This window comes from Pristiophorus japonicus, chromosome 21, assembly GCF_044704955.1.
Source record: "Pristiophorus japonicus isolate sPriJap1 chromosome 21, sPriJap1.hap1, whole genome shotgun sequence".
In the NCBI taxonomy this organism is placed as follows: Eukaryota; Metazoa; Chordata; class Chondrichthyes; family Pristiophoridae; genus Pristiophorus; species Pristiophorus japonicus.
In genome coordinates this window covers 40,833,961-40,860,672 of record NC_091997.1, presented here as the reverse complement: position 1 = coordinate 40,860,672, position 26,712 = coordinate 40,833,961, and the positions used below count along the sequence as shown (strand labels likewise).

The 26,712-nt window shown below is 43.9% G+C and overlaps 1 protein-coding gene across 1 annotated transcript in view; it reads left to right on the top strand.

The window, feature by feature from the left end:
- Window positions 1–350: 350 nt before the first annotated feature.
- LOC139233660 (ADP-ribosylation factor-like protein 5B) overlaps window positions 351–26,712 on the top strand; it is a 40,140-nt gene continuing 13,778 nt past the window's right edge. Inside the window, exons 1-3 of the mRNA XM_070864067.1 lie at window positions 351–807; window positions 22,551–22,611; window positions 23,943–24,090. Coding sequence (XP_070720168.1) covers window positions 762–807; window positions 22,551–22,611; window positions 23,943–24,090 — 255 coding nt within the window. The 5' untranslated portion in view covers window positions 351–761. The remainder of the gene's footprint in view (window positions 808–22,550; window positions 22,612–23,942; window positions 24,091–26,712) is intronic.

The following is a 26,712-nucleotide window of genomic DNA, read 5'->3' as shown; positions in this document are numbered from 1 at the left end:
GGAAGTCGTGAAAGGCGCTATATAAATGCAATATTTTCTTTCTAGTTGTGCCTCTCTAAAAAGAGGGCACTTTGGTTAGGCTTTTCTGTTTGATGACACTCGGGGAAATCCTTATCGTGTATGAGACACTGACCCTCTTAATGATGAATATTGATTGCCTGGATAAATATTAATGACAATGATGGCCAGTGAGTTTTGAAAGTATCGCTGAGGGGGCGTGTCTGTTGGTGACGAGGGGCAGTGGGTGGTTTTGATTGGCAGATAGGGCCGGGGGGCATGCGCAGGAGGAAGGGGAGGATTTAAATAGGGCGAGTAGACGGCGGCTCGGGCAGTAGCCACCAGACGGGCGCAGAGATCGAAGGAGCTTCTGAGAGAAAGACCGCCGCTGCCAGGGCCCAGCCCTCATTCAATCCCCACAGACGTTCTTTCTCGTAATATTTATTCCTTCTCGGAGATTGATTTTGAACTGGAGCTTTCTTTCCTCTCACCCACCATCCCGGGTCTCGGTGGGCAACGCGGCCGCCACTTGACGCCTTCCGTCCCGCACTGGGGCCAAATAAACACCGGCGGATGGTCTTGTTTTGGGCGTAGGCCTGAGGGAAAAGAAGTGGTTTGAAAAAAATAGACTTACTTTAAAGAGAAAATCTCTACTCGGAATCCCTGGTGTGTGTGTGTGTGTTTTTTTTCTCCCTTCTTTGTTTGGGTCTCGTTTTCAGCGGATCCGTGGCGTTATAAATTCTCAGAAGGGGGACCGGAGTAAGATGGGGATGTTCCTGGCCAAGCTGATGGGACTCTTCTGTAACCAAGGTAAGGCTGACTGACCCTCTCTCCCCCTGGCTCTGTGCCCCCGGGGTGCCGGGCTCTGCAGTGACCCCCCTCCCTCACCCACCACCCTATGCACCAGAACCTGTGCCAACTAACTGGCTCCGGAGCTGCCTCGCCGACTTTATTTTAAAATATAAAACAATCGGATTTTATATATATTTGTGTGTGTGGTTGTTCAGATATTTCGGCACCCAGAGTGAGTGAGGTCCCTAATTCTGGCCAAATGTCCATCCAGATGTGCCCAAAGACGCCTAGACTCTCAACAATAACGGGATACAATTGTAGCAGTTTCTCCATTTGTAGTTACTTTTTTTGTTACACTTTTTCGATCTTGAAACGAAAGTTGAAACATCGTATAAAAATACATTATAGTACCGAAAGGGTGTACTTTTAGCCATCTGATGCTCGATTATGCAGTAGATCTGCGATTTTAAAAGAATATTGTACTTTTGACGTTTTTAAATCAACTTTAGAAATAGTTTGACAACCTGGGGAGCAATTTTAAAACTTTCATTTGTGCAAATTAAAGTTTGTATCTGTTACCAAGTGTAGGGCTATTTGTGGTGGAGTAATTGCGATCTGGGAGTTAGAATGTGAGGGTGTTTGGGTGCAGAGTGAAGTTTTGAGTACTTTAGAGCCTCCGGAATTCTTAGTGAGATTAATCACTCTTGATGTTTTGACCTATCTGCTTGTATCAATCTGAGCGTTTCGGTTCCCAAGATTAATAGCTGATATCTTTTTGAAGTTCAAATTAAACTTAAACCATTGAACTAGGTAGAGTTAGCAACTCTTTGTCTTAGACCTCGCCCTGTAAATATATTTTAATTCCTCTATTTAGAATCATAATTTAATCTTTTACAAAATGACATACTTGCAGAAAGTCTCATCAAAAGAATTGGAGGATCAGTAAGGCAGCTGCCAAGTGAGTTTTGATGTAGAGTAGGGATAGTGAGCTGGGAGGAACAGTCAGTATAAGGGCTGTGGGGTTGGATGTTTTTGGGTTCTGTTGGTGTGACAATGTCGATAATGATTGGCTATTGTGATGTCATTAGTGCAAATTTGATGGGACAATGGAGCATTGGATACTGGGAGGGGGTGAAATGTTAGTATAATAAAGCACCCATTCATTCAGATAACTTCTTAAACCTGGCACCTGTTACAGCTGTGAAACAACCCTTTTATATCTGTTAAGCCTTGAAGGGAGTTATTAAACAGACTTTGTGGTTTGAGTTTCTCGCCTTGTGCTTTCTCCCTGTCATAATATGTTATATAAGAAATAGGAATGGGAGTAGGACCCTCGCGCCTGTTCTGCCATTCAACATGATCAGAGACGATCTTTGACCTCAGCTCCCCTTTCCTGCTCACTCCCCTTATCCCTTGATTCCCTTAGAGTCCAAAAACTCAGTTAAGTGGGTCTGAGTCAGAACGTCAAGGGATCAAGTCCCACTTGAGATTTGAGCGCAAAAATCTCGGTTAACATTCCAGTGCAGTACTGAGGGAGTGCTGCACTGTTGGAGGGGCTGTCTTTCGGATAAGATGTTAAACCAAGACCTCTTGCTTTCTCAGGTGGATGTAAAAGATCCCATGGCTGTATTTTGAAGAAGGGGAGTTATCCCGGCCAATATTCATCCCTCAATCAACATCACTAAAACAGACTATTTGGTCATTATCAAATTGATGTTTGTGTAAGCTTCTTGTGTGCAAATTTCCACTGCGTTCCCTACATTGCAACAGTGACTACACTTCAAAAGTACTTCATTGGCAGTAAAGCGCTTTGGGACATCCCGAGGTCATGATAGGCGTGCGAGAAATGCAAATCCTTTTTTCTTTCAAATCTATCGATCTCTGCTTTGAGTGTCCACAGTAGGTAGCAAATTCCAAATATTCACAACCCTCTGAGTGAATAAATCCCTTCTCATCTCGATCCTAAATGACTGACCCCTTATCTTGAAACTCTGCCGCCTAGTTCTAGACTCTCCAGCCAGGGGAAATAGCCTCTCAGAATTTTGTATGTTTCAATGAGATCATCTCTTAATCTTCTAAACTCAAGAGTATAGGCCCAGTCTACTCAATTTCACCTTTTGTAGAACAACCCTCATCCCAGGAATCAATCTATTTGATGTTACGTTAAGCTATTTCATCTATAATCTGCCACAAAGTAGACCTTCAAAAACTTTTGAAAGTTGAACTGAAGTCTTATCTCCAAATTTCTAAAGATCAAGGTACACCAATCCAGAATGCCATTTATTCAGTAAATGCTTAGTTCGATCCAGGATTTTGACAGATGTAAAATTGTTCTGAATTAACTAAATGTTTGAATGTTTTTATACAAGTCTTGCGCACACAAAGAGCTTGCATTTATATAGTGATTTTCACTGTCTAGGGATGTTCCAAAGCACTTTACAGCCAATTAAGTACTTTTGAAGTGTAGTCATTGGTAATGTAGGAACCCTTTGCTGAATAAATAGTTACTGACATTTTGCTGAGTGGAAATTAGAGTGACTCAATGTCATTTAATGAGTTCACTGAATCTTTCCCCAATTGCCACATTTAATGCAGAACTGCATCGATCTGAATACTTTTGCATTCTGCTTTTTGTAAAACTTTTTTAGAATTATGCAGGTGAGAATTAGCACATTTGGGAATAGCAGTATTGGTGATGCTGTTGCCAGCAACTGTGACCCTTTGATCCAATTTGAGAAGTAACAGCAAGAAAAAATCAATCCTGTTGCCCATTGAGGCTGCTGTGTTTTTTCCACATGGATAGGCTAAGCAGATGGTGAACTTTCTCCTTGCCCAATGGCAGCTGGGTCTCCTTGCCTCTAGTTTGTTACATTCAACAGTGTATGCATTGTGGCTGAAGGTGATGGCAAGGGAGGTAATCCATTCCCTGATACAGTCAGCCTGTCTTCAGCTTGGCTGGGGGCTGAAATTAATGTCAGTAAAAAGGAAAGTTAGCACTGCATTATTTTTGCATCCTCCCCAATTGAGGGATTTGACAATGAGCCAGTCCTGTTCATCGCCTGATTTATTTTCTTTTCAAAAAGCTTTAATTAAGGTTCCTTTTAAATGCTACTTGTGAGGAATGTATGTTACATTGCCTCTAATTTGCTGTTGGTAAAAGTTGTAATATTCCTCCCATTCAGAGTACTCCAGACTTGTAATAAAATCCAGAGTAAAATAACCAGCTGTTTAAATCTAAGTGTAAGTGGATACATTCCACCCAAGACACAGGAAAAGTTCTATTCAAATTCACTTCCTCCACTTGACAGGCAACGCTGATCTCTTTCCACCCCCCCCCCCCCTCAGAGACCACCACCCACCGATAGTACTCGAGAACTGTCAACATTTTAAAAATTACCTTGACTTCAACCTGCATATGACCATTGATGTTCTACAGTATAATTGCATTCGGTTTTAAGTCCCACTACAGAGACTTGAGCACAAAATCTAGGCTGACACTCCAGTGCAATATTGAGGGGCTCCTGCACTGTCGGAGGTGCTGTCTTATAGATGAGACAATATATATTAATGACTTGGGTGAAGAGACCGAGTGTAAGGTAGCCAAGTTTGCTGATGGTACAAAGATGGGTGGGAGAGCAAATTGTGAGGAGGACACACGAAATCTGCAAAGGGATATAAACAGACTAAGTGAGTGGGCAAAAATTGGGCTGATGGAGTATAATCTGGGAAAATGTGAGGTTATCCACTGGAAAACGAAATAGAAAAGCAAATTATAATTTAAATGGAGAAAAATTGCAAAGTGTTGCAGTGCAGAGGGACCTGGGTTCTGTGTGCATGAAACATAAAACGTGAGCAAGCAAGTAATCAGGAAGGGGGATAGAGTATAAAAGCAGAGAAGTCCTGCTACAACTGTTCAGGGTATTGGTGAGGCCACACCTAGAGTACTGCGTGCAATCTTGGTCTCTGAATTTAAGGAAGGATATACTTGCATTGGAGGCTGTTTCAGAGAAGGTTCACGAGGTTGATTCCGGAAATGAGGAGGTTGACTTATGGAAGATAGGTTGGGCCTATACTCATTGGAGTTCAGAAAAATGAGTGATCTTACTGAAACATATAAGATAATGAGGGGGCTCGACAAGGTGGATGCAGAGAGGATATTTCCACTCATAGGGAAACTAAAACTAGAGGACAGTCTCAGAATAAGGGGCTGCACATTTAAAACTGAGGATTTCTTCTGAGGGTTATAAGTTTGTGGAATTTTTTGCCCCAGAGAGTTGTGGAGGCTGGGTCGATGAATATATTTAAGGCAGAGATGGACAGATTTTTGAGCGATAAGGGAGTAAAGGTTTATGGGGAGCGGGCAGGGAAGTGGAGCTGAGTCCATGATCAGATCGGCCATGACGGAGCAGGCTCGAGGGGTCAAATGGCCTAATCCTGCTCCTGTTTCTATTATTCTTGTGTAAACCCAGACCCTATCTGCAATGTTCCCTCTAATTTGTTTGGGTGCATGGCCCCTTTTCACTGTTTTGTGCAAAATTGAACATGATAAAAAATTGTCTGCGTGGTTGATGATGAAGAAATCTGTAGACTGCAGGAGGATATTAATGAACTGGTCAGGGGGGCAGAACAGTAGCAGGTGGAATTCAATCCAGAGAAGTGTGAGGTAGTGCATTTGGGGAGGACTAACAAGGCAAGGGAAAACACATTAAATGGCAGGGCACTGAAGTGTAGAGGAACAAAGGGACCTTGGAGTGCATGTCCACAGATCCCTGAAGGTAGCAGGCCACATAGATAAGGTGATTAAGAATGCATGCGGAATACTTGCCTTTATTTGCCGAGGCATAGAATACAAGAGCAGGGAGGTTATGCTTGAACTGCATAAAACCATAAAATACTAGTTAGGACACAGCTAGAGTACTGCATGCAGTTCTGGTCACCACATTACAGGAAATATGTGATTGCACTGAAGAGGGTACAGAGGAGATTTATGAGGATGTTGCCCGGACTGGAAAATTTTAGCTGTGAGTAAAGATTGGATAGGCTGGGGTTGTTTTCTTTGGAACAGGATGATGAGGGGAGACCTTATTGAGGTGTATAAAATTGAGGGCTCCCCAGTGTCCTGGCCAATGTTTATTCCTTAAATCAACATCACTAAAACAGATTATCTGGTCATTATCATGTTGCTGTTTGTGGGAGTGTGCTGTTAAAATTGCCTGCTGCATTTCCTACACTACAATAGCGACTACGCTTCATGTACTACATTGGCTGTAAAGCAGCTGAAGGTCGTGAAAGGTGCTATATAAATGCAAATATTTCTGTTTTGTATTACATAGTATTTACAGCACAGAAACAGGCCATTTGGCCCAACTGATCCATGATTGTGTTCCACACGAGCCTCCTCCCACCCCTCTTCATCTAAATTAATTAGCAGAGCCTGATTCCTTGTTCCTTCATGTATTTATCTAGCTTTACCTCTGATTAGTTTGCAGATTCTGTCATGGGTTAAATCAATCAACACTTTACAGTCTAACTGCAAAGCGCTGTGTATTCCAGTGTCACTTGTGTGTTTTTAAAAAACCCACCTGGAATTTAATGTCCTCTCAGAGCATGGTTTACATTGTTTCCTTTGTGTGCTATCTTAATGCTTGTTAACTTAACTGGAACCAGTGCAGCCTTCGGGCACCTGAGGAAGAAAGTGTTTGAAGACCAGGACCTCAAATCTGGCACCAAGCTTGTGGTCTACAGGGTTGTAGTGATACCTGCACTCCTATATGGCTGAGACGTGGACCATATACAGTAGACACCTCAAATCGCTGGAGAAATACCACCAACGCTGTCTCCTCAAGATCCTGCAAATTCCCTGGGAGGACAGACGCACCAACCTCGGTGTTCTCGATCCGGCCAGCATCGAAGCACTGACCACACTTGACCAGCTCCGTTGGGCAGGCCACATTGTCCGCATGCCCGAACAAGACTCCCAAAGCAAGCGTTCTACTCGGAACTCCTACACGCAAGCAATCCCCAGGTGGGTAGAGGAAACATTTCAAGGACACCCTCAAAGCCTCCTAAAATGCAACATCCCCACCGACACCTGGGAGTCCCTGGCCAAAGACCACCCTAAGCGGAGGAAGTGCATCTGGGAGGGCGCTGAGCACAGAGTCTTGTCGCCGAGAGCATGCAGAAAACAAGCGCAGGCAGCGGAAGGAGCGTGCGGCAAACCAGACTTCCCACCCACCCTTTCCTTCAACCACTGTCTGCCACATCTGTGACAGACTGTAATTCCCATGTTGGACTGTTCAGTCACTTGAGAACTCCCTTTGAGTGGAAGCAAGTCTCCCTCGATTTAGAGGGACTGCCAAGATGATAACCTGTTTAAAACTGCTTGATAAGTATGTTGAAAGGTAATTTTGCATAACTGCATTGACCAGTGTGCTAACAGCAGAAACAAAAGTTCCTAGAGAACAGTATTGTCATGTCTATACTGCAGGGCCACTTCTTATTGGTTGCTTTGAAATCTGTCTAGCAGTTTGAACGGGGCTAATTCGAGTTCTAGCAGAAACCAAAGCACGTGGTGTTTTTGGGGGGGGGGCGGGGAGGGGGCTGTAGGAAATAGAGGCTAGCATTTATATAACTCGGGATGTTGCAAAGCAATTTACAGCCAATTAATTACTTTTGGAGTGTAGCCACTGTTATAATGTAAGGAACACAGCAGCCAATCTGCACACAGCAAGGCCCCATGTATTGGGCATGACACTGGGGAGAACTCCCCTGCTCTTCTTTGAAATAGTGCTGTGGGATCTTTCACGTCCACCTGAGTAGCTGGGGCCTCAGTTTAACATCTCCTCTGAAGGATGGGACCTCTGACAGTGCAGAACCCCACTCAGCCTCACGCGGTGTCAGTGTAGATTTTCTGCTCAAGACTCTGGAGTGGGGCTTGAACTGTCAAACTTCTGATTTGAAGGGGCGGGTGCTACCAACTGAGCTACAGCTGACACACAATATATGCACTAGGTCAGGCTCGAGCCTCAAATAGGAGGGAGGTTCCACCTGAGGAGATTCCCCCCCCCCCCCCACGAGTTGTTGGAGGCACAGTATTGCCAACAGCAGAATGAAGGAGAAATTAAAATGCTATCTCTTGCTTTGCTCGTCACTGCCAGTCTGATGTCTGTTCTGGTTAATGAGTGATATGCTTACATCTTGCTGTAAATCTTGCACGGATGACTCGGAGCATGTCCTGTTTGCCATGATGTCATATCTTGACGTAGGTGCCCTGCTGTGGCTTGTATGGAAATGTGAGTATTTCTTTAAATTGTCAGCAAACTGGTTTTGTACCTGGGGCCAACTCTACTGGAGCCACTGCCAGATAGCGATCCTCTGTTGAACAATTCCTCGAGTTTCAAATGAAATTCTACTATTGATGTGCAAGGCCTGTGGTGACCTGTTGTGTGCGAGGACTTTGTCACATGCAATCAAGAATGGAGTCCTGTGAATAGAGGGGCTCAAATGGCCTAAAAGGAAAAAGAGCTGCCGAGTGGCTTATAGATAGCATCTGACCCCTGAGATTAGATTGTAGTCCTGGTTTCAAGAGTAACATATACTGCTTCAGTTTCACAAAAGGTAGTTTTTGTAGTGGCAGTGGCTGTTGGTCCAAGTCATCTGGCTGCTCTCGTACAAAAGGAATAAAGATTGCGGTATAATCCTTTCACGTGCAAGGAAAGTTGCATCTGATTTCTGGTAATACAATTGCTGACTTGCTGTAGTGAAATATAAAACCTTTTCAATAAATGATATGGAGTACAATCTAGCAGCTTTCATAAGTCACTGATGCTGACACACAATCAGATTTTATTGAATTCAACCTACACAATTTGCCAGCTGTCTTTCGGATGAGATGTTAAACCTGTCCCCTCAAGTGGACGTAAAATATCCCATGGCCTTGTTTCGACGAAGAGCAGGGAGTTCTCCTCGGTGTCCTGGCCAGTATTTATCCCTCAACCAACATTACAAAAAAAAATTACTAGTCATTATCACGTTGCTATTTGTGGGAACTTGCCGTGTTCAAATTGACTGCTGTGGTTCCTACATTACAACAGTGACTACGCTCCAGAAGTACTTAATTGGTTGTGATGCAATTTGGGACATCCTGAGGACGTGAAAGGTGCTATATAAATGCATGTCTTCCGAGGGTGGGATTTTAACTTGTGGAATGCTAATCTGGTACCATAACCTCTGCACTGCTGCCCCTATTAATTGGCAGGCAGTCTAATTTGTGAACTGGTTGATTTGAATGTTACAGCCTTGAATGTACCTCGCGCATATATTTTTAGCAAAACAAATTGATCTCCTGATTAAAATGCATTGTATGTAGCTTTGTTGTATCTCTGACTTTGAATGTGACTGGCGGGGGGGAGGAGAGAGGAAAGGAAAGAGAATCTGAATGAATAGGCCTGTTGGCATCTGAAGAGCGAAGACAACCTAATGAGATCCTTTGTCTTTTTCCAATCTAGTACATCCCTGTCCCCTGCACCTGTTCGAGGGCATCAGCAGGCAATTGTTCTGCTCTTAAAATTCCAAAAATAAACTGGGCACGATATATGGCAATGGTTAAAGTGGGAATATGATCATGCACTAAAGCATAGTGCTCTGATCTGCCATGCCCACTGTAAGCAGTCACCCCAGGAATTCTGTATTTTCTGAAACCATTGGATCATCTTGGAATGACAGGACTGTAATTTATATTCTAGTCTTGGTTGTAGAAAAAAAATGCCATGGTTTCAACAGAAAAGATTGCTACAGTACAACATTCCATATGCTCTACAACCTCTATATAATAATTGGAGTGGATTAAGATTGAGTGCGCACACTTCCAACCAACCATCCTAACTATTACACATCAGAAGAGGCGAATCGTCTCAAAATCTTAAATATTGGGGTGGGGGCTAGTTATACAATTTTGTTTTCCTCCATCTCCTTAAATTGCTACTTCTCCACATCTTGTGCTTCATTCTCTGTTGCACAGTGACCAGAAAGCAAGACTTGCATTTCTATAGCGCATTTTGTGACCAATTATTTCGCAACCAATTATTTACAGCCAGTAAAGTAATTTTGAAGTGTAGTCATGGTTGTAATGTGGGAAACTCGGCAGCCAATTTGGACAGAGCTTGTTCCTTTTTCTATTCACTCCATATCCCCAGAGTGGATGGCTGGCTTGGGCATCAGCAGTCAATGTTGCTTTTCAAGTTGCTGTACAGAAGTAGAATGACCAGATATCCTGTTGACCATGCCAGGGGTTTCCTCCTTGGACCAAGTGATCTGGTTGTAATTGAGGTTCATTCTGTAGCTGTTTTTGTATTAGGTTAGTGCCCTCTTTACCCCCCCCCCCCCCCCCCCCCCCCAGGAGCATCACCAAAGAATATGTACTAGTTTGGCAAGGCCAGTGGCTGGGGTGACCTGCATTACTGGGTTTCCCCAGCTTGCAGGCTGTAGTGAATCTGATAACTCTGATGCTGCCCACTGTGCCAGACCCACATGACTGGAGTCAGTAGCAGAACTGAGGGGTAAATGCTCCCATTTGTGGAATGCCTGATTGAGAGCAGAAGAGGTCATGCAAATTCCAATTTGTTTGCAACTTTAAACCTCTTCAGCACGCATCATTTTTACATTTGTGCTTTGTTAGTGTTGCATTACCCATGTAGGTGGTTCTGTTAAATCTGCCTATCGTGTCACATTCATGATGGGTTACTTCAGCTCTGGTCCAGGACTTTTCATGCTAAGTGAACACTCTGACTCTGAAGGGAGGATAAAACTGACATTGCTTCTCCCTCCAAATATACTCCTGGATGGGGCTGACTGAATTGTGGAGCCCAGAGTTCTCTGGCCTTGTTTCTCTATACCATCTTCGGTCATAGTTAAGGTTGCATTGTGGCATGCTCTCTCTTTGAGCACTAAGCATTTCTGGGCTGGTTACATTTTTGCCTGTTGGAAGCCTTAAAGTATTTGAAACTCTTCCCTGCTTTTGAGAATCACTTAATTATCTTGCCGTTCACGCAATATACACAAATGTGCATTTGTTGTACTGCAACCAGGTTTGGTGTTTGCAGGGTTTCTGGCATCTCCTGTGTTGCCAAGCTGGAGGATCTTCTGGAGCCAAGTAGAAGCTCCAAAAGGACCGTGCTTACTCCCGATAAAACAGCAAAATGCTGCGGATGCAGGAAATCTGAAAATAAAAGAGAAAACACTGGAAATACTCAGCAGATCAGGCAGCATCTATGGAGAGAATCAGTGTTAACATTTCAGGTTGATGACCTTTAATAGATTACTCCAGTGCTCATTTAAGAAGTACTTGGATATGGAGAGAAAGCAGGAATGGGGTACAAGTGCATGATCAGCCATGATATTGAATGGTGGTGCAGGCTCGAAGGGTCAAATGGCCTACTCCTGCACCTATTTTCTATGTTTCTATATGTGCACTTGAAGTAGCGTAACCTACAAGGCTACTGACTTAGAGCACGAAAGTGGGATTCGGCTGGGCAGCTTTTTGTCGGCCGGCGAGGACACGATGGGCCAAAATGGCCTCCTTCCGTACTGTAAATTTCTATGATCCTATGATTCATTCAAAGCTCTGTTGCTCGTGTCCCATCACTCCGGTCCTTGCTGACTTGCATTAGCTCCTGTTGTGTTTAGATCTGTTTCTGATTTACCTCTCCCTATGTCCTTAACCTCCTCCAGCCCACAACTCCTGCATTCATCTGACTCCTGCCTCTTGTGCACCCTGTCTGCAAAGATTTCACAAATCTGTGGAAGGAATCATATTATTCCAATGAATGATCTCCATCCTGTGTAGGAATCAATGCTTTGGCTACACTCATGCATGGAGGTGGTAACAGCTCTGAAGTGATCTGTCTGATCTCCAGTGTGCAGCTTCATTCACACAAATCCCAGGCGCTGGAGTAAGTGGGCACCATCTCGGCATTGTATCTCATACTAGCTCTGATTAGCTGCTTAATACAAAACTGCTGGCAAGTTGTACTGCCAATTTTCTGCACTGTTGCATCATTCAAATCTTCTGCATCAGGTGAGCTTCATTGCTACTTGTATTTGGAAGATTAGAAGTTGAATTGCTCATTTGGAGCTACGCAACATGGAATGTTAAGAGCCTCTGGGATAACAGAAAGTTCGAATCATTCTGCCCACGTTCTGAGGTAGCAGCAGATATATATGTTGCTCTCCCTACCCCAAGATATACTGGACAGGGGAACAGGTTTCTGTTTGTGCGGGAAACCAAAACTAGAGACAACTAATAATGTTATAAAACTAGGGAGCATAGTTATCTCATAAATCCACAGTCTCTCTCATAAATCCAATAAGGAATTCCGGAGAAACTTCCTTCCCCAGAGATGGTTAGAATGTGGAACTCTACACTAGGGCTAGTTGAGGTGACTGGTATAGAAACCTTTTGAGAGGAAGTTGGATAAACGCGTGGGATAAAGAAATAGGAGACGCTAAGGGGTAGGAGGAGGCTCGTATGGGGTGACATAGACCAGTTGGGCCGAATGGCCATTTTTTGTGTTGTATGTTCTATGTAAAATTAGGTTGGGTTCTGATTATCTAATGTCAAAATCATATGCACATCCTCGTATACAGAATTCTGTTTTTTTTAAAAAGAAGTATGTTTTGAAACTAGTTATACATTTAATCTGGGCTATCTGGTTTGAAAATGGACAGTTAGGCACACTGAGCTTTGGTTACAGTCTGACTATAACTTGCAGTACATGTTAATTCATAGAAATGTATCTGCGTACATGCCCATTAATTGCAATGGTATGATCCATTGGTAGAGTGCCTTTCCTGGCAAAGCTACTTCCAGACTTGCTGAGGGAAGTGTTTGATTTTTGCTCCATGTTTGTGTCTCTGGATTTCATCTCATGATCTTGATTTTTAGATTGAAGCATGTTTTGTCATCTCATCTAGCTGCTGTCGGGCTGAGTGTGGTTTTGCATTTGGTTCAGGGGCCTGAGAGTCCGGCACTCGAGTGGAGATTTGTGACCTATGTTTGCTGCTTTCCCTATTGTAGTTACTGTCAACTGGGAATCCTGGAGCTGATGGTTAAGGGTAAAAGGGTTATAAAATAAAATCTGACTGCATTTTGATTTGGGTGTCTCTAATTCTCCTGTTTTGGCATTTGGTTAGCACTCCAGGTTAAAGATGTTTGATGTGTGAAGGCTCCTGATGGGGATCAGACTGAAGGTGATTCCTATAATTCAGATTTTTTTTTTAACATCGATGCAGCATTCTTTTAGCCTTTCAAACTGCACGTCTGGCAGTTGCGGCATTACACCATGAAATTAAAGGAACTGCCTTAAATATTCTTAGCCGAACGTAAAAGAGGAGAAAATGTGAGTCAACATCTGTCATTGACGATACAACAGTGATCCTTTCCGTTCTGTCATTGTGCTAAGAATGCTGGTTTTAGTAATATAAATGGTTGGGAGCCAGTCCCATGGGTTTGCTCTCCATAGGATTCTGTATAAAATTGGAGTGTTGCATGCCTATAGAGACCCAGTCGGATTGTGAAAACGGAACAGTGCATGGACATCATAGTCCATAACCTAGATTAAGTTTTACAGCAGTCTTGCAACTGGAGTTCCTGAGCCCAGTGATGTGAAAGAGCTGAACTAACATTGGAGGTGGCATTAATTTCAGTGATATTTGTTGCTGCAATTTGTATGTTCATCCTGCTAATCTAAATTGATTAGTTCTCTGACCACATATCCGTGCCGTCAATAGACTGCCTATTTCCACCTCCGGAATATCGCCCGCCTCTGCCCGTGTTTCAGATCGTCTCCTGACACCCTCATCTGTGCCTCTCGCACTCCACCCCTTGTAAACTTGAGGTGATCCAAAACCCTGCAGTCTGTCTCCTAACTCACGCCAAGTCCTGTTCATCCATCACCCCTGTGCTTGCTGACCAACATTGGCTCCCGGTTAAGCAACACATCTCTTAAAATAAAATTCTCATCCTTATTTGCAAATTCCTTTATGGCCTCACCCCTCCCTATCTCTATAATCTCCTCCAGCCCCACAACTATCTGAGATATCTGCGCTCTTCTAATTGTGGCTAATTGAGCATCCCAATTTTAATCGCTCCACTATTGGCGGCCGTGCCTTCAGCTACCAAGACTTGAAGTTCTGGGAATCCCTCCCAAAACCTCTGCATCTCTAACTCTCTCCTCTCCTTTAAGACGTTCCTTTAAAACCTACCTCTTTGACCAAGCTTTTGGTCATCTCTCCTAATATCTGCCTATGTGGCTCGGTATCAAATTATGCTTTAACGTTCCTATAAAGTGTGTTGGGACATTTTAGTATGTTAAAGGTGCTATATAAATTCTTGCTGTTACTCCATCAGTGCACTGTTTTAACGAGGTTCAGGGTGAATACCAATACTGGAGAATGGAGCCGTATTTGCTCTTTACATCCAACTTTTACATCAAGCAATTCTAAATTGATATAGTGCAGGCCAGGAGCAGTGTGAAGATCTGATGTACAACCCCATGTTTCAAGAGACGCTTGCTACTGCCAGTGTGAACTTTCCATTCTGCTGCTCCGTTCCATCCATCCTTGTAGTTAGTGAGATTGCCAATCTGTGGACTTTAATAGCTGTTGGAAGCTTGGTTCAGTGTCCATACCCAGTCTACATGCGAGTGTAGCTGGATTAAAATCCCATTTTCTGACTAAAGCAAAGATTTCTCTCCTTCCTACAATTGGCTTTTAAAGCCCAAGCATCATTCCCCCCCCCCCAACGACTTCATGATTTACCTTCATCTCTCCTGCTCTTCGCTTGAGGCAGAGGCCAAATCTGACATTAGTGGATCCTTGTAAACTGCAGCAAATGTGTTCATTTTATCTCTCAATTACCTCAGCTTCAAGAAGTGAGTGGATAGATGGCAGGCCTTGAGGCCCAGGTGCTTGCTATTTGTCCCTGCCTAAGGATATTGGTCTATGACCCCTGTGTCCAGCTATCATACATTGTGACAGGTTAATCACCCAGTTGTGCAACCCTCATGGAGCTGACCCAGTGACCCTAACTAATCCTTTCTGTCAGTTATCAGATTACTTAAAGAGCCATGGTTTTCACAGCACATCTGTAAGACATCCAGGTTTCCTCCACATCCTGACATGCATTTGCTCAATACTGGGCCATTTCTTTATGCCTGTTAATATCGCACAGTCTGGTTTAAATTTTGTGCTACTGAATCGATCTGCTCCAGCTGATGGTTTTACTGCCATAATTTGCTGGGTGTGATCACACTTAATTTGGGAAAAAACATGTTCTCTCTTTCCTGAAAGCACTGATTTGTTGCATTGTACAGCTTCATGAGCACTGGGTCCCTCACCCAAGTGGCCATTCTTCCTCCATGAACCCAGACGTAGTGTTGACTGGCTAGCTGATCATGCAAATGACCTTGTCTAGGTGGATCCTGTGTCCAGGTGTTCCCTTGTGCATTTTCCAGCACTGATCAAGCTATTGGTCATGGGAGACCAGTCCCCTCTTCCTGGGGCGTGGAGTACAATTGATGCACTCCTACTAATTGCCCTGACTGAGATCACTGAACTTCACACTGTGCATGGTTTGCACCTGGGTCTTTGGGGGTTTGTGTAGTTCAGTTCCATACCAGGCAGCTGCCTTAACTGAACTGTTGAGAGAGAAAATATAGAACATGCGCAGTTTGTCTTTGCATTGTCTCAAAAAACTTTGCAAACAATGCAGTACTTTTGAAGTGCAGTCACTGTTCTGTGGGCATGTGTGGCAGCCAATTTACGCACAACAAAATCCCACAGTCAAATGAGCTCAATGACCAGCTAATTTGGTTTGGTATAGGGATGACTGCCCGCGACACCTGCTCTTTGCATAATGTCAGGCGATTGGTTACACCCACCTGCACCGGCAGATGTGACCCTCCCGTTTAAGGTCTTATTCAAAAGACAGTACTTCAGATAATGCAGCGCTCCCTCAGTGCTGCACTGAACACTGAAGCCGCATCTTATTTGTGGTTGTAGTTCTTTGTTCTGCACCTGGATTTTCCTATTGCCTGGGGAGAGGGAGTGTTCTCAGCTTGGACTCTCTCCTTCTTTGGGGCGGTGGGGGCAGCTGTCAGCCAAGGAAATACCAACCCATTTTAATGAACAATTAAAGATTGTTTCTAAGGTTTTGTGTGTTTGTGAGAGCCTAAAGGGAAAGCCATATTTAAGCAAGTTGCATGTAGCCTACGCAGTATGGATAGGATTGTAATTACTGTGTTCCCTTTCCGTCAAACCTTCTACACGAGTTGAATTTGATTTGTTACGGTGTGTGGGGGCAGCTGTTGCTGCTTGGGTTTTGTTTGAGGTGCCTGTACACTGACAGCTGCAGTTTGAATGCCAGCAGCCTCCTTTCACGTGAGGGATGAAGTGGAATCCGCAAACTGTGCCACAGGGCTGCGGAACAAGATCATGCCTTCCCCCCCAAGTTTCCAGATTTCGCAACTGGGTCGTGGTGACAGATGGCCAGTGAGCTTTTAAAGAAAAGTCAGCAAAGCATTCAACCCCCTGTAAACATTAAACCAAGTCGTGACCTTTTGCAGATGAATTTCTCCTGCTACCTGCATGCTTTAGGTTTTCATATCTCTGGTCCTGCTGCCTCACTTAACTGGAGAATTGCAGGTTTTAGCGATTCTTTCATTCTGTTACTGTCTGTTAGAAAGCAAGAAAGGCTTGCATTTATATAGCGCCTTTTCACAACCTCAAGACACCCTAAAGTGCTTTACAGCCAATTGAATACTTTTTTGAAAGTGTGTCAACGTTGTAATGTAGGAAACGCAGCAGCCAATTTGCACACAGCAAATGTTTGTGATTAATATTGGCCTGGATATCAAATATAACTCCCCTGCTCTTCAAAATAGAGCCATGGGTTGTTTTACATGCACTTGAAGATGAGCCATCAGTTTAACCTCTAATCCAAAACATGGCACTTCTGACAGTGCAGCACTCCCTCAGTACTGTTTTTGATGGTGATTGAGGGATAAATATTGGCCTTAACACCAGCGAGAACTCTCCTGCTCTTCTTTGAATAGTGCCGTGGGATCTTTTACCCGAGGAGGCAGACAGGGCCTCGGTTTAACATCTAATCCAAAAAACGGCACCTCTGACAGTGCAGCACTCTCAGTACTGCACTGGGAGTGTCCGGTTAGATATTACGCTCGGATCTCTGGAGTGGGACTTGAACCCACAACCTTCTGACTTGAGTGATAGTGCTACCTACTGAGCCATGACTCATTCATTCATTCATAGGCAGTCCCTCGGAAACGAGGAAGACTTGCTTCCACTCTATTTTTAAAAAAAAGAGTCCTTAGGCGGCTGAGCAGTTCAATACGAGAACCACAGTCCCTGTCACAGGTTGAGGGAAAGGGTGGGTGGCACTGATTTGCCGCACGCTTTTTCCACTGCCTGTGCTTGATTTCTGCATGCTCTCGGCGGCGAGACTTGAGGTGCTCAGCGCCCTCGCGGATACACTTCCTCCACTAAGGGCGATCTTTGGCCAGTGACTCCCAGGTGTCAGTGGGAATGTTGCACTTTATCAGGGAGGCTTTGAGGGTGTCCTTGTAACGTTTCCTCTGCCCACCTTTTGACTTGTTGCCGTGAAGGAGTTCCGAGTGGAGCGCTTGCTTTGGGAGACTCTTATCTGGCATGCAAACAATGTGGCCTGCCCAATGGAGCTGATCGAGTGTGGTCAGTGCTTCAATGCTGGGGATGTTGGCCTGGTCAAGGATGCTAATGCTGGTGCATCTGTCCTCCCAGCGGATTTGCAGGATCTTGCGGAGACATCATTGGTGGTATTTCTCCACGACTGACACCTAGTTGTATCACAGCTGTTGTTATATCGTATACACTTGCTGCCAGGTTCGCCTTTATCAAATGTTGTGGTTTACTATATTCCCAATCACAGCTGCCCCATGCACTTGTGCACGAGAGTATGGCTTCAGAGTGGGTCCCAATTACCTTTTTTTGCTGTGAACTTTAATTACAAACTTGTAATCACATGCTTCCTGGAAAAAGTAATTTAGTTTAGCCCAGGGCTAACAACAAAGGCAAGAATCCAAGTAAAGGTCGTTCTAAACAGTGGGACTCTGCTTTCAGTCACCACTCTCTTCCAGAGGACGCCTCACCCATGTCTGGTGGTGGGGGAGAGGGTAAGGAAAGACACTGGGAGGAATGTTCAAAACTGCTCGTACCCGACTCTCCGGTATATGCAATGACACGGGAACTAGGTTCCTGGACACAGGAGGTACGTGGCCTGGTGAAATGGACTTGATAAAGTAGAGGGTAATGAGCTGTCCAACTAATAATTATAAATATTAATTTAGTGTGTTCACTTAAGAGCGGGATCTGCACACTTGGCTATCATCTACAAAGAATGTAACGACCTTTTAATTTCAGTAAGCTCAGTGTTGTATTGCGGCGAGTCGCGTAATTGCAGTGTGGTGTGTCTGCCACGAGAATAGGCCAACGGGTGCAAAGTGAAGGAAGAGAAACTGCTGTAGCAGCAAGCAGTGTTTGTGACATCTGGTGCCCAGCAAAAGTTGCACACATTTTATCCTGACTCAGCTGTAACCTAAACTCTCAAAAAAAAACAGCAAGGAGTTTCGAATGGAAATTCCGTTCAGAATGTCCATTTTTAACTAAAAGACTGCGGTACATTAATCGACGCTGGAATGGGGTGGAAATGCTAGACAAAAAAAACCTCTTTGCAATCATGTGTCTTGTGTGTCACAAACAACATACAACCAGGGTGTCAACCTAGGATACGTCTGGCCCCAGAGCCCTGGACCATCCAGTCCTTGAAGCCCAGGCTTATCACGGTAACTGCATATATCTGGCAAATCGCACCAACCATTTGCCATTATCATGGAAGTCAATTACAGAGGCACCGCTTGTAATTTATCAAGCATGCCTACAGCTTCGGGCCCTTCAGTAAGGACTTGTTCTGTACATAGCGATTTGTAAAAAGCTCTGTTGATTTCCGACAGGCGGGTCTCTGCGCAGTTTCCGTCAACTGTCTGCACTTTGTTGAAGTGCAATCACCTTAGTGGTGAGATTCTGGATGCAACTGCTAACAATTGAGAGGCAGTTGCTAAATGCAGATTTCCTTAATTCACTTTGGGTTTACCATTCAATGTATAGTGGGCAAACCTGTTCCGAGCGGAGGGAACTGTACGTCTTGTCTGCTGGCTTGTCCTGTTTGGGCCTGGAGCTCATGGGGGAAAAAATGTCTAGCTTTTCTATAGCACCTTTTCTGACCTCAGGACATCTCAAAGTGCTTTACAGCCAATGAAGTACTTTTGAAGCGCAGTCACAGTTGTAATGTAGGAAGGGATTTTCTTGGCACAGTTGCCTCGTTGTTGGACATTCCTTAAACCAGCACACCAATATCAGTAATATCCGATGTGAATTAATAGAAAGATAGATTTTAACCTTGTGGTCCCAGAGATTCTGTGGTATACCTCTGACCCACAAAGACAAAAAGCTTAGAACCCCTACACCAAGCAGCTCCGAATAGAGGAGACTTGTACAATGTGTTTTCCAACATAAAGGTGGCTAGGTTATAGTGGTGTGTTGGAGTCCCCGCTCTCAGATCAACCCCAACCTTGTCATCAAACCTGCTGACCAGGGTGGCGCTGTTGTTTAGTGAACCGACCTCTACCTTGCAAAGGCTGATCATCAACTCTCTGCCACCTCCCCCTACCTCCCCCTGGACCATGATCCCAACACTGAACATCATGCCATCATTTCCCAGACCATCACCTGACCTCATTTCCTCTGGAGATCTTCCGTCCACAGTCACCAACCTCATAGTTCCCCAGCCCCACACAGCCCGCTTCTATCTCCTTTCCAAGATCCACGAACAGGACTGCCCCGGTAGACCCATCATTTTAGCCTGTTCTTGCCCTACAGAACTTATTTCTTCCTTTCTCGACTTTTTTTTTTTCTCCCCTTGTCCACTCTCCACCTACATGTCCACTCTCTTTCCTCCTCCGACACCCTCTGTCACTAACAATTTCCAGTTTCCTGGCCCCAACTGTTTTCTTTTCGCGTCCAATCCCTCTACACTTCTATCCCTTACTAGGATGGCCTGAGGGCGCTCCGCTTCTTCCTCGAGCAGAAGCCCAACCAGTCCCCATCCACCACCACCACCACCCTCCTCTGCCTGACTGAATTTATTCTCACATTGAGCAACTTCTCCTTTGACTCCAGTCACTTCCTCCAAATTAAAGTTGTTGCTATGGGAACCTGCATGGGATATGTGGAACATTCTTTGTTCCAGTCCTACTCGGGTCCCCTCAGTCACCTCTTTTCCGATACATTGATGACTATCGGTGCCGTTTCCTGCTCTTGCCATGAACGTGAAAATTTCACTCACTTTGCATCGAATTCCTGCCCTTCCCTCACCTTCACATGGTCCATCTCCAACTCTCCCCTTCCCTTCCTCGACTTTTCTGTCTCCATCTCTGGGGATAGGCTTTCGACCATTATCCACTATAAGCCCACTGACTCCCACAGCTACCTGGACTAAACTTCCTCCAACCCCAATTCCTGTAAGGACTCTATTCCATGATCTGTTTCTCCGTTGCATCTGCTCTGACGACGCCACCTTTCACACTAGTGCCTCTGACATGTCTTCCTTTTTCCTCAACCGAGGATTTCCCTCCACTGTGGTTAACACGGCCCTTAACCGTATCCGTTCTATTTCCTGCACCTCTGCCCTCACCCCTTCCCCTCCCTCTCAGAACCTTGACAGGGTTCCCCTTGTCCTCACCTTTCACCCCACCAGCCTCCACGTTCAACGGATCATCCTCCGCCATTTCTGCCACTTCCAATCCCACCACCAATCACATCTTCCTCTCTCCTCCCCTCATTCTGAAGGGATTGCTCCCTCTGACACCCTGGTCCATTCTGTAGTCACCCCCAGCACCCCCTCCCCTTCCCACGGCACCTTCCCGTGCAAGCACAGGAGATACAACTCCTGCCCTTTTACCCCCTCCCTTCCCACTATCCAGGGCCCCAAATACACCTTCCAGTGAAACAGTGACTTACTTATACTGTTTTCAATTTAGTATACTGTATTCGCTGCTCACGATGTGGTCTCCTCTGCATTGGGCAGACCAAGCGTAGATTGGGTGACCGCTTTGCAGAGCACCTCCGTTCAGTCCGCAAGTGTGACCCTGAGCTTCTGGTCGCCCGTCACTTTAATTCTCCACTCCATTCCCACTCTGACCTCTTTGTCCTCTGTTTCCTACACTGTTCCAACGAAGCTCAACGCAAGCTCGAAGAACAGCACCTCATCCTTCGTTTCGGCACTTTACAGCTTCTGGACTCTTATAGAGTTCAAAAATTTCAGAGCGTAACGGCTGCCAATCTTTGGCTGCCTTCTCACCACCGGCCCCCCCCCCCCCCCCCCCCCCAAACCTTTTTCTCCTTGTCTCTAATGGCAGTTGGTAATTATCCTGCCATTCACACCCTATCTTGACTAATGTTTTTCTAACTCCTGGCATTACAATTTGAATTTGGGCCCTCATCCATTTTATGTCTCTCATCTCTCCTGTCTTCCAACCTATCACAGACCTTCCCTTTTGTTCTCTCTTCCCCTCCCCCTTTCAGTGCTGGTTGAGTTCTGACAGAGGGTCATCGACCTGAAATGTTAACTCTGTTTTCACTCCACAGATGCTGCCTGACCTGCTGAGATTTCTAGCATTTTCTGTTTTTATTCCAGATTCCAGCATTTGCAGTATTTTTGCTATTGTATTGAAAGAAAGACTTGCATAAGGGATTTTAAGGGGTTATGGGAAGCGGGCAGGGAAGTGGACCTGAGTCCATGATTGGATCTGCCATGATCGTATTAAATGGCGGAGCAGGCTCGAGGGGCCATATGGCCTACTCTTGCTCCTATTTTTTAATGTTCTTATTTATATAGCCCCTTTCATGACCTCTGAATGTTCCAAAGTGTTTTACAGATGACTAATTACTTCTGAAGTTTTAGTCACTGTTGTAATGTAGGAAACATGGCAGCCAATTTGCAGACCGCAAACTCTCTCAAACAGCAATGTGATGACAACCAGGTAATCTGTTTTAGTGATATGGGCCAGGACACTTGGAAGAATTCCCCATCTCTTCTTTGAAATAGTGCCATGGGATCTTTTACCTCCACCTGAGAGCAGCTTCAGTTTAACGTCTCTTCCAAAAAGTAGCAGTATTTAGTGCTGTAGAGCAGTGGTGTGCAGCTACTTGCCCAAAGGGGCAGGGAAGCTAGTTGCATAGCTATACTTCCTCACCCTTGCTCATCCTGCATACGTGTCCGGCACCAATAACATCACTACTTCCGATCATCTATTCCTTCACGCTGCTGAAGCTTAGGTTCTGCAGTTGATGGCACCGGGTTTACTTTGTACAAAACTGCAGCTGGAAAGGAAAATATTTTGATTCACTGAGAATGTTTGCACAGCAGGAACACTGAATATCAGTGTCTGAACACGCTGCTCATAGATGGGCGGAAAGTGCTAAGTGGAACTTTTCGATGGACTCTTGTACAGAGGTAAAAGCTACTCTAGGCTGTTCGACATTTCTAGAGTCGAAGGGAGAGAATAGAAATCTGTCCTTTTTTATTTAGAGGCTAGGATTTGGTGCATTCAAAGGTTAACCCCATGGTGGATTTGTTTTTATTTCCTTATCAGAGCACAAAGTCATCATTGTTGGGCTGGACAACGCAGGGAAAACAACCATCCTTTATCAGTTGTGAGTATATTTCTATATTTGTCTACTTTAGTATCTTTGTATGCTCTTAAATTGAGGTACAGCATCACTTGTCTGCAAATAGGTTTTGATGCCAAATCTACTGGGCCTAGGTTTTATGCATGCATAAACTTGTTTGAAATTGTTTTTGCATAGCTAATGATATAAGTATAGTCTAGTAAGAAATTCAAAAACAACATGCATTTAAATAGTGCCTTTTAATGCAGGAGTGCAATAGAAAGTAGCTTTTTGTTGAAACCTGATGGTTAGAATCCAAGTTTAGGGTAATGCAGATTTGAACCATATGGGTGAATTGTTGTCTCTCGATTGCATGGCTTTAGGACCCAAAGTTTTATCTTGTGTTGCACGTGTGCATGTAGTAATATAGCGTGCAGATTGATTGAACATTATACACTGATTCTTGGCTTAGATTTTGCCTCCGCTTACATTGCGGTGTTTCTGTCCTGGCAGGAACCTTTTACCTCGAGGGCCTTGCTATATGCATTAGTTCTCTAAAAATTGCAGTGTGGCTAGAAGTTGGATGGTATGGTGAGCATTTAAACATTCTGGTGCCGGAGAGCAATGGAGGAAAGATTGACCAGTCCAAGATGTGCTTTGCTGCTAGCTTTTACTGTTTGACTAGGCTAATGCTTGTAACGTTCAAACGTTGACCTGATGGATTTTCGGATGACTTTATAGGGTCCATAAAATTTCAGATAAATAAGAGTTTGGTTTGAAGACTGGTGTATTTATCAAGGTATCTGTCTCCTGAGGCAGCGTCTCTGCTGCGCTATGTTTTCCTTCCTGTCACCACAATTCATTCCACTGGAATCGGAGTATGTCTGACCTGATTCTCAGTCGCTAGTAATTTTGGTTCTTCATACAGTCCTTGCAGGAGTGATAGCTGTCAGGGCAACAACATGGTTTATAACTTCAACAGTTGGATGCTTGACTGGGGCCATGTGGTACTTTTGTTTGTATCTCTCAAAATTATTTTGATTATTATTGAGTTTTAAGTGTGGAATTCGAGAGATTAAATGGCTGTCTTTTGAATTGGTGAGGTCAGAAATACTGCCAAGGTTTTCTGGCACTCTTGTATGGAACAGGTCCTCTGCAGTGCTGGCAATTATTGAACGATTTATACCAGCTACCACTTTGCTGCCAGATAATTAGTTTTAAATTGTTTTCTGTTGTATTGTACAATCCCTAGGCTGAAAGGGATCTCTCTCGGGTGTTGAGAAATACGACTGTGAATTTTGGACTCTGAGATTTCCAACTGGGCTGTAATGGATTGTATAGCTGTGATTTAACTCTCTGCTTGATTTAATTAACAGCCTAATGAATGAGGTGGTCCACACATCCCCCACAATCGGCAGCAATGTGGAAGAAATAGTTGTGAAAAACACCCATTTCCTAATGTGGGACATTGGCGGCCAGGACATGTTGCGTTCAACATGGAACACATATTATACAAATACGGAGGTATGTGGACACTCTGGGCATGGGCAGAAGTTGTTAATTATATAAAGCTCTGGTTAGAACCAATCTGCGATGTTGGATTCTGCACCTCAGGAAGGATATATTGGCCTGGTAGGATGAGGGGTTCAGCACAAATTCACCAGCATGATACTGGGGCTAAAAGGGTTAAATTATGAAGACCGGTTGCATAGCCTCGGCTTGTATTCCACTAAGAAGATATAATTGTAGTGTTTTGAGATGATAGAATTTGATGGGGTAGATGGAGAGAAACGTAGCCATGATCTAATTGAGTGGTTGCTGTAATTGGATAAAATGTTTTCCACTGGAAATAATTGCTCAGTAATGAGAATCCAGTAAATAATCTGCACTCTACAGAAATCTTAAAAGTAACAATGTAATGTTTCGTGCTATTAAATAACTCCATCTTTCTCTTTACTCTGAGTAACCTAATCATTCTTCCCATCTTCCATTCTCTCCCTTAGTCAAGGAGGATAGAAAGTGACCTGTTTTTACCCCCTGAAAGAAAGACTTGGATTTATATAGAGCTTTTCGTGACCACCAGATGTCTCGAAGTGCTTTACAGCCAATTAAGTACTTTTGGAATGTAGTCACTGTTGCAATATAGGAAAGGCGGCAGCCAATATGCGCAAAGCAAACAGCAATATGACAATAATCAGATAATCTGTTTATGTTGATTGAGGGATAAAAATATTGGCCAGGACACCGGCGATAATTACCCTGTTCTTCTTTGAAAATAGTGCCTTAGGATCTTTAATGTTCACGTGAGAGTCCCCTGTACCAATTGGATGTTGGGGTGGGGGAGAAAGAGAGTGAGAGAGAGTGCCATTTTATCATTGTATTTTCCTCCACTTGATGCAGGGCACTGCTTAAATTGCTCATGTGATGGTATCTTTGATTAAACTGAGTGTACAGCAGTTTGTGCTAAAGGAGCAATTTTTGTGAGGTGACTGTTGGTTTCCAAAGGAGTAATCTTCATGTGAAAGTACTTAAGATACTGTGATCTCAATAGCAAATTATCTTGCATGCAACATTCTGACATTGACCCCTATAGTCACATCTGCCTGGCCCTTTGTCCAGCAGCTGTGACCTGATGTGCAGTGGGATTCATGGAGTGCCTTTTAAAAATGGGATCGGAAACATAAAACACACAATTCTGCCATCTGAGCTTTGCATGAATTTTATTCGGTTTATTTTTATCCATTGCCCAGTAGTTGTAAACATTATTGTCATTTCACAACTGGATTCACAACCAGCAAAGGTAGTCCCAAAAGGCACAGTTGGTGTTACTTATTTTTAATGTTGCTGTTTAGTTTGAGCTGTGTGTGTTCGAGAGCTGACTCCTGGCGTTTTACACTGTTTAATCCAGCTTTATCCACTAAATCCAGCTCTCTCATCCCAGCAGCAGACTTTTACACCAAAGAAATCAGAGTCTGAATTAGGATAAGGGAGCTTGGGGAATAATACTCAAAAGTCAATATAATGCTATTGAGGTACTTCAAACATAACTTTAGAACAGCAAAGTCCCAATATCAGCGCTTTATAGCAAGATCAATGGGCTGGGTTTGGCAGAAACCCAATTTTTCTGTGGTGAGTTTAGCAATGTAAATGTGCAGAGTCAGCCCAGCGGTCACTGTTTCCTGACCCAAACTAAAGTGCTAAATCTAGAAGTATCTGCACAATTGCTTCTGTTTCAAATAGTTTAATCTAAAGGGAATAAGAATGCACTCATTTTCCTTCAAAAAATGAACCTTGCCTCTACCTCCACCCCTGTAAACTATCAGTAATTTTCAGGACTAACCAGTGAAATTAGTAAAATGCAGAGATCCATAATATTTACCTTCATTGCCTAGTGGGAACCTAGAATGTACAGCACCGAAACAGGCCATTCGGCCTAACTGGTCTATGGCAGTGTTTATGCTCAAAGAGCCTCATCCCACTCTTCATCTAACTAACCCCATCAACATATCCCTCTATTCCTATCTCATGTGCTTCCCCTTAAATGCATCTAAGCGATTTTCTTCAACTATGAATGATTTCCGCATTCTAACCACTAAAGACGTGCCTCTGAATTCCTTATTGAATTTATTAGTGAGCAGCAAATATCTGGTTACTGGGACTGGGTGTAAGGGCAAGTATCTAATCAGTTCAGACAAATTCCCAAACCACAAAGCTTGAACATGTTGTAACGGCACCACTGAACCCTGAGTCGTCGCACCTTCAACCACTTACTTGTGCACCCACAAATTAAACTGGTTGTGTAGGTTTTAAATTCAGACATAAACTTGTGGGAGGTTTGCCTGTGAATGCTTTGTATCCTCAAAATTGTTCGGTGATTTATGATTTACATAATCATGGGATTATTAAAATAATTGTCATATAGCTGTTGGGAAAATTTCTACGCATCCAGTATTTCGATTGGGAAGCTTCTATGTGGCTTTTTTCCCCCCACAGATATTTCTCTACCGTTCCAGAGTGACTTACTGTAATCAATTTATCATTGTATAAGACATCTTTGTAGATACATTTTCTACTGCAGACTGTTGCCTTGATATTTCTAGTTCTGTATGTACATTTGAACACTGATTCCCTGAGATTGAATCCCAT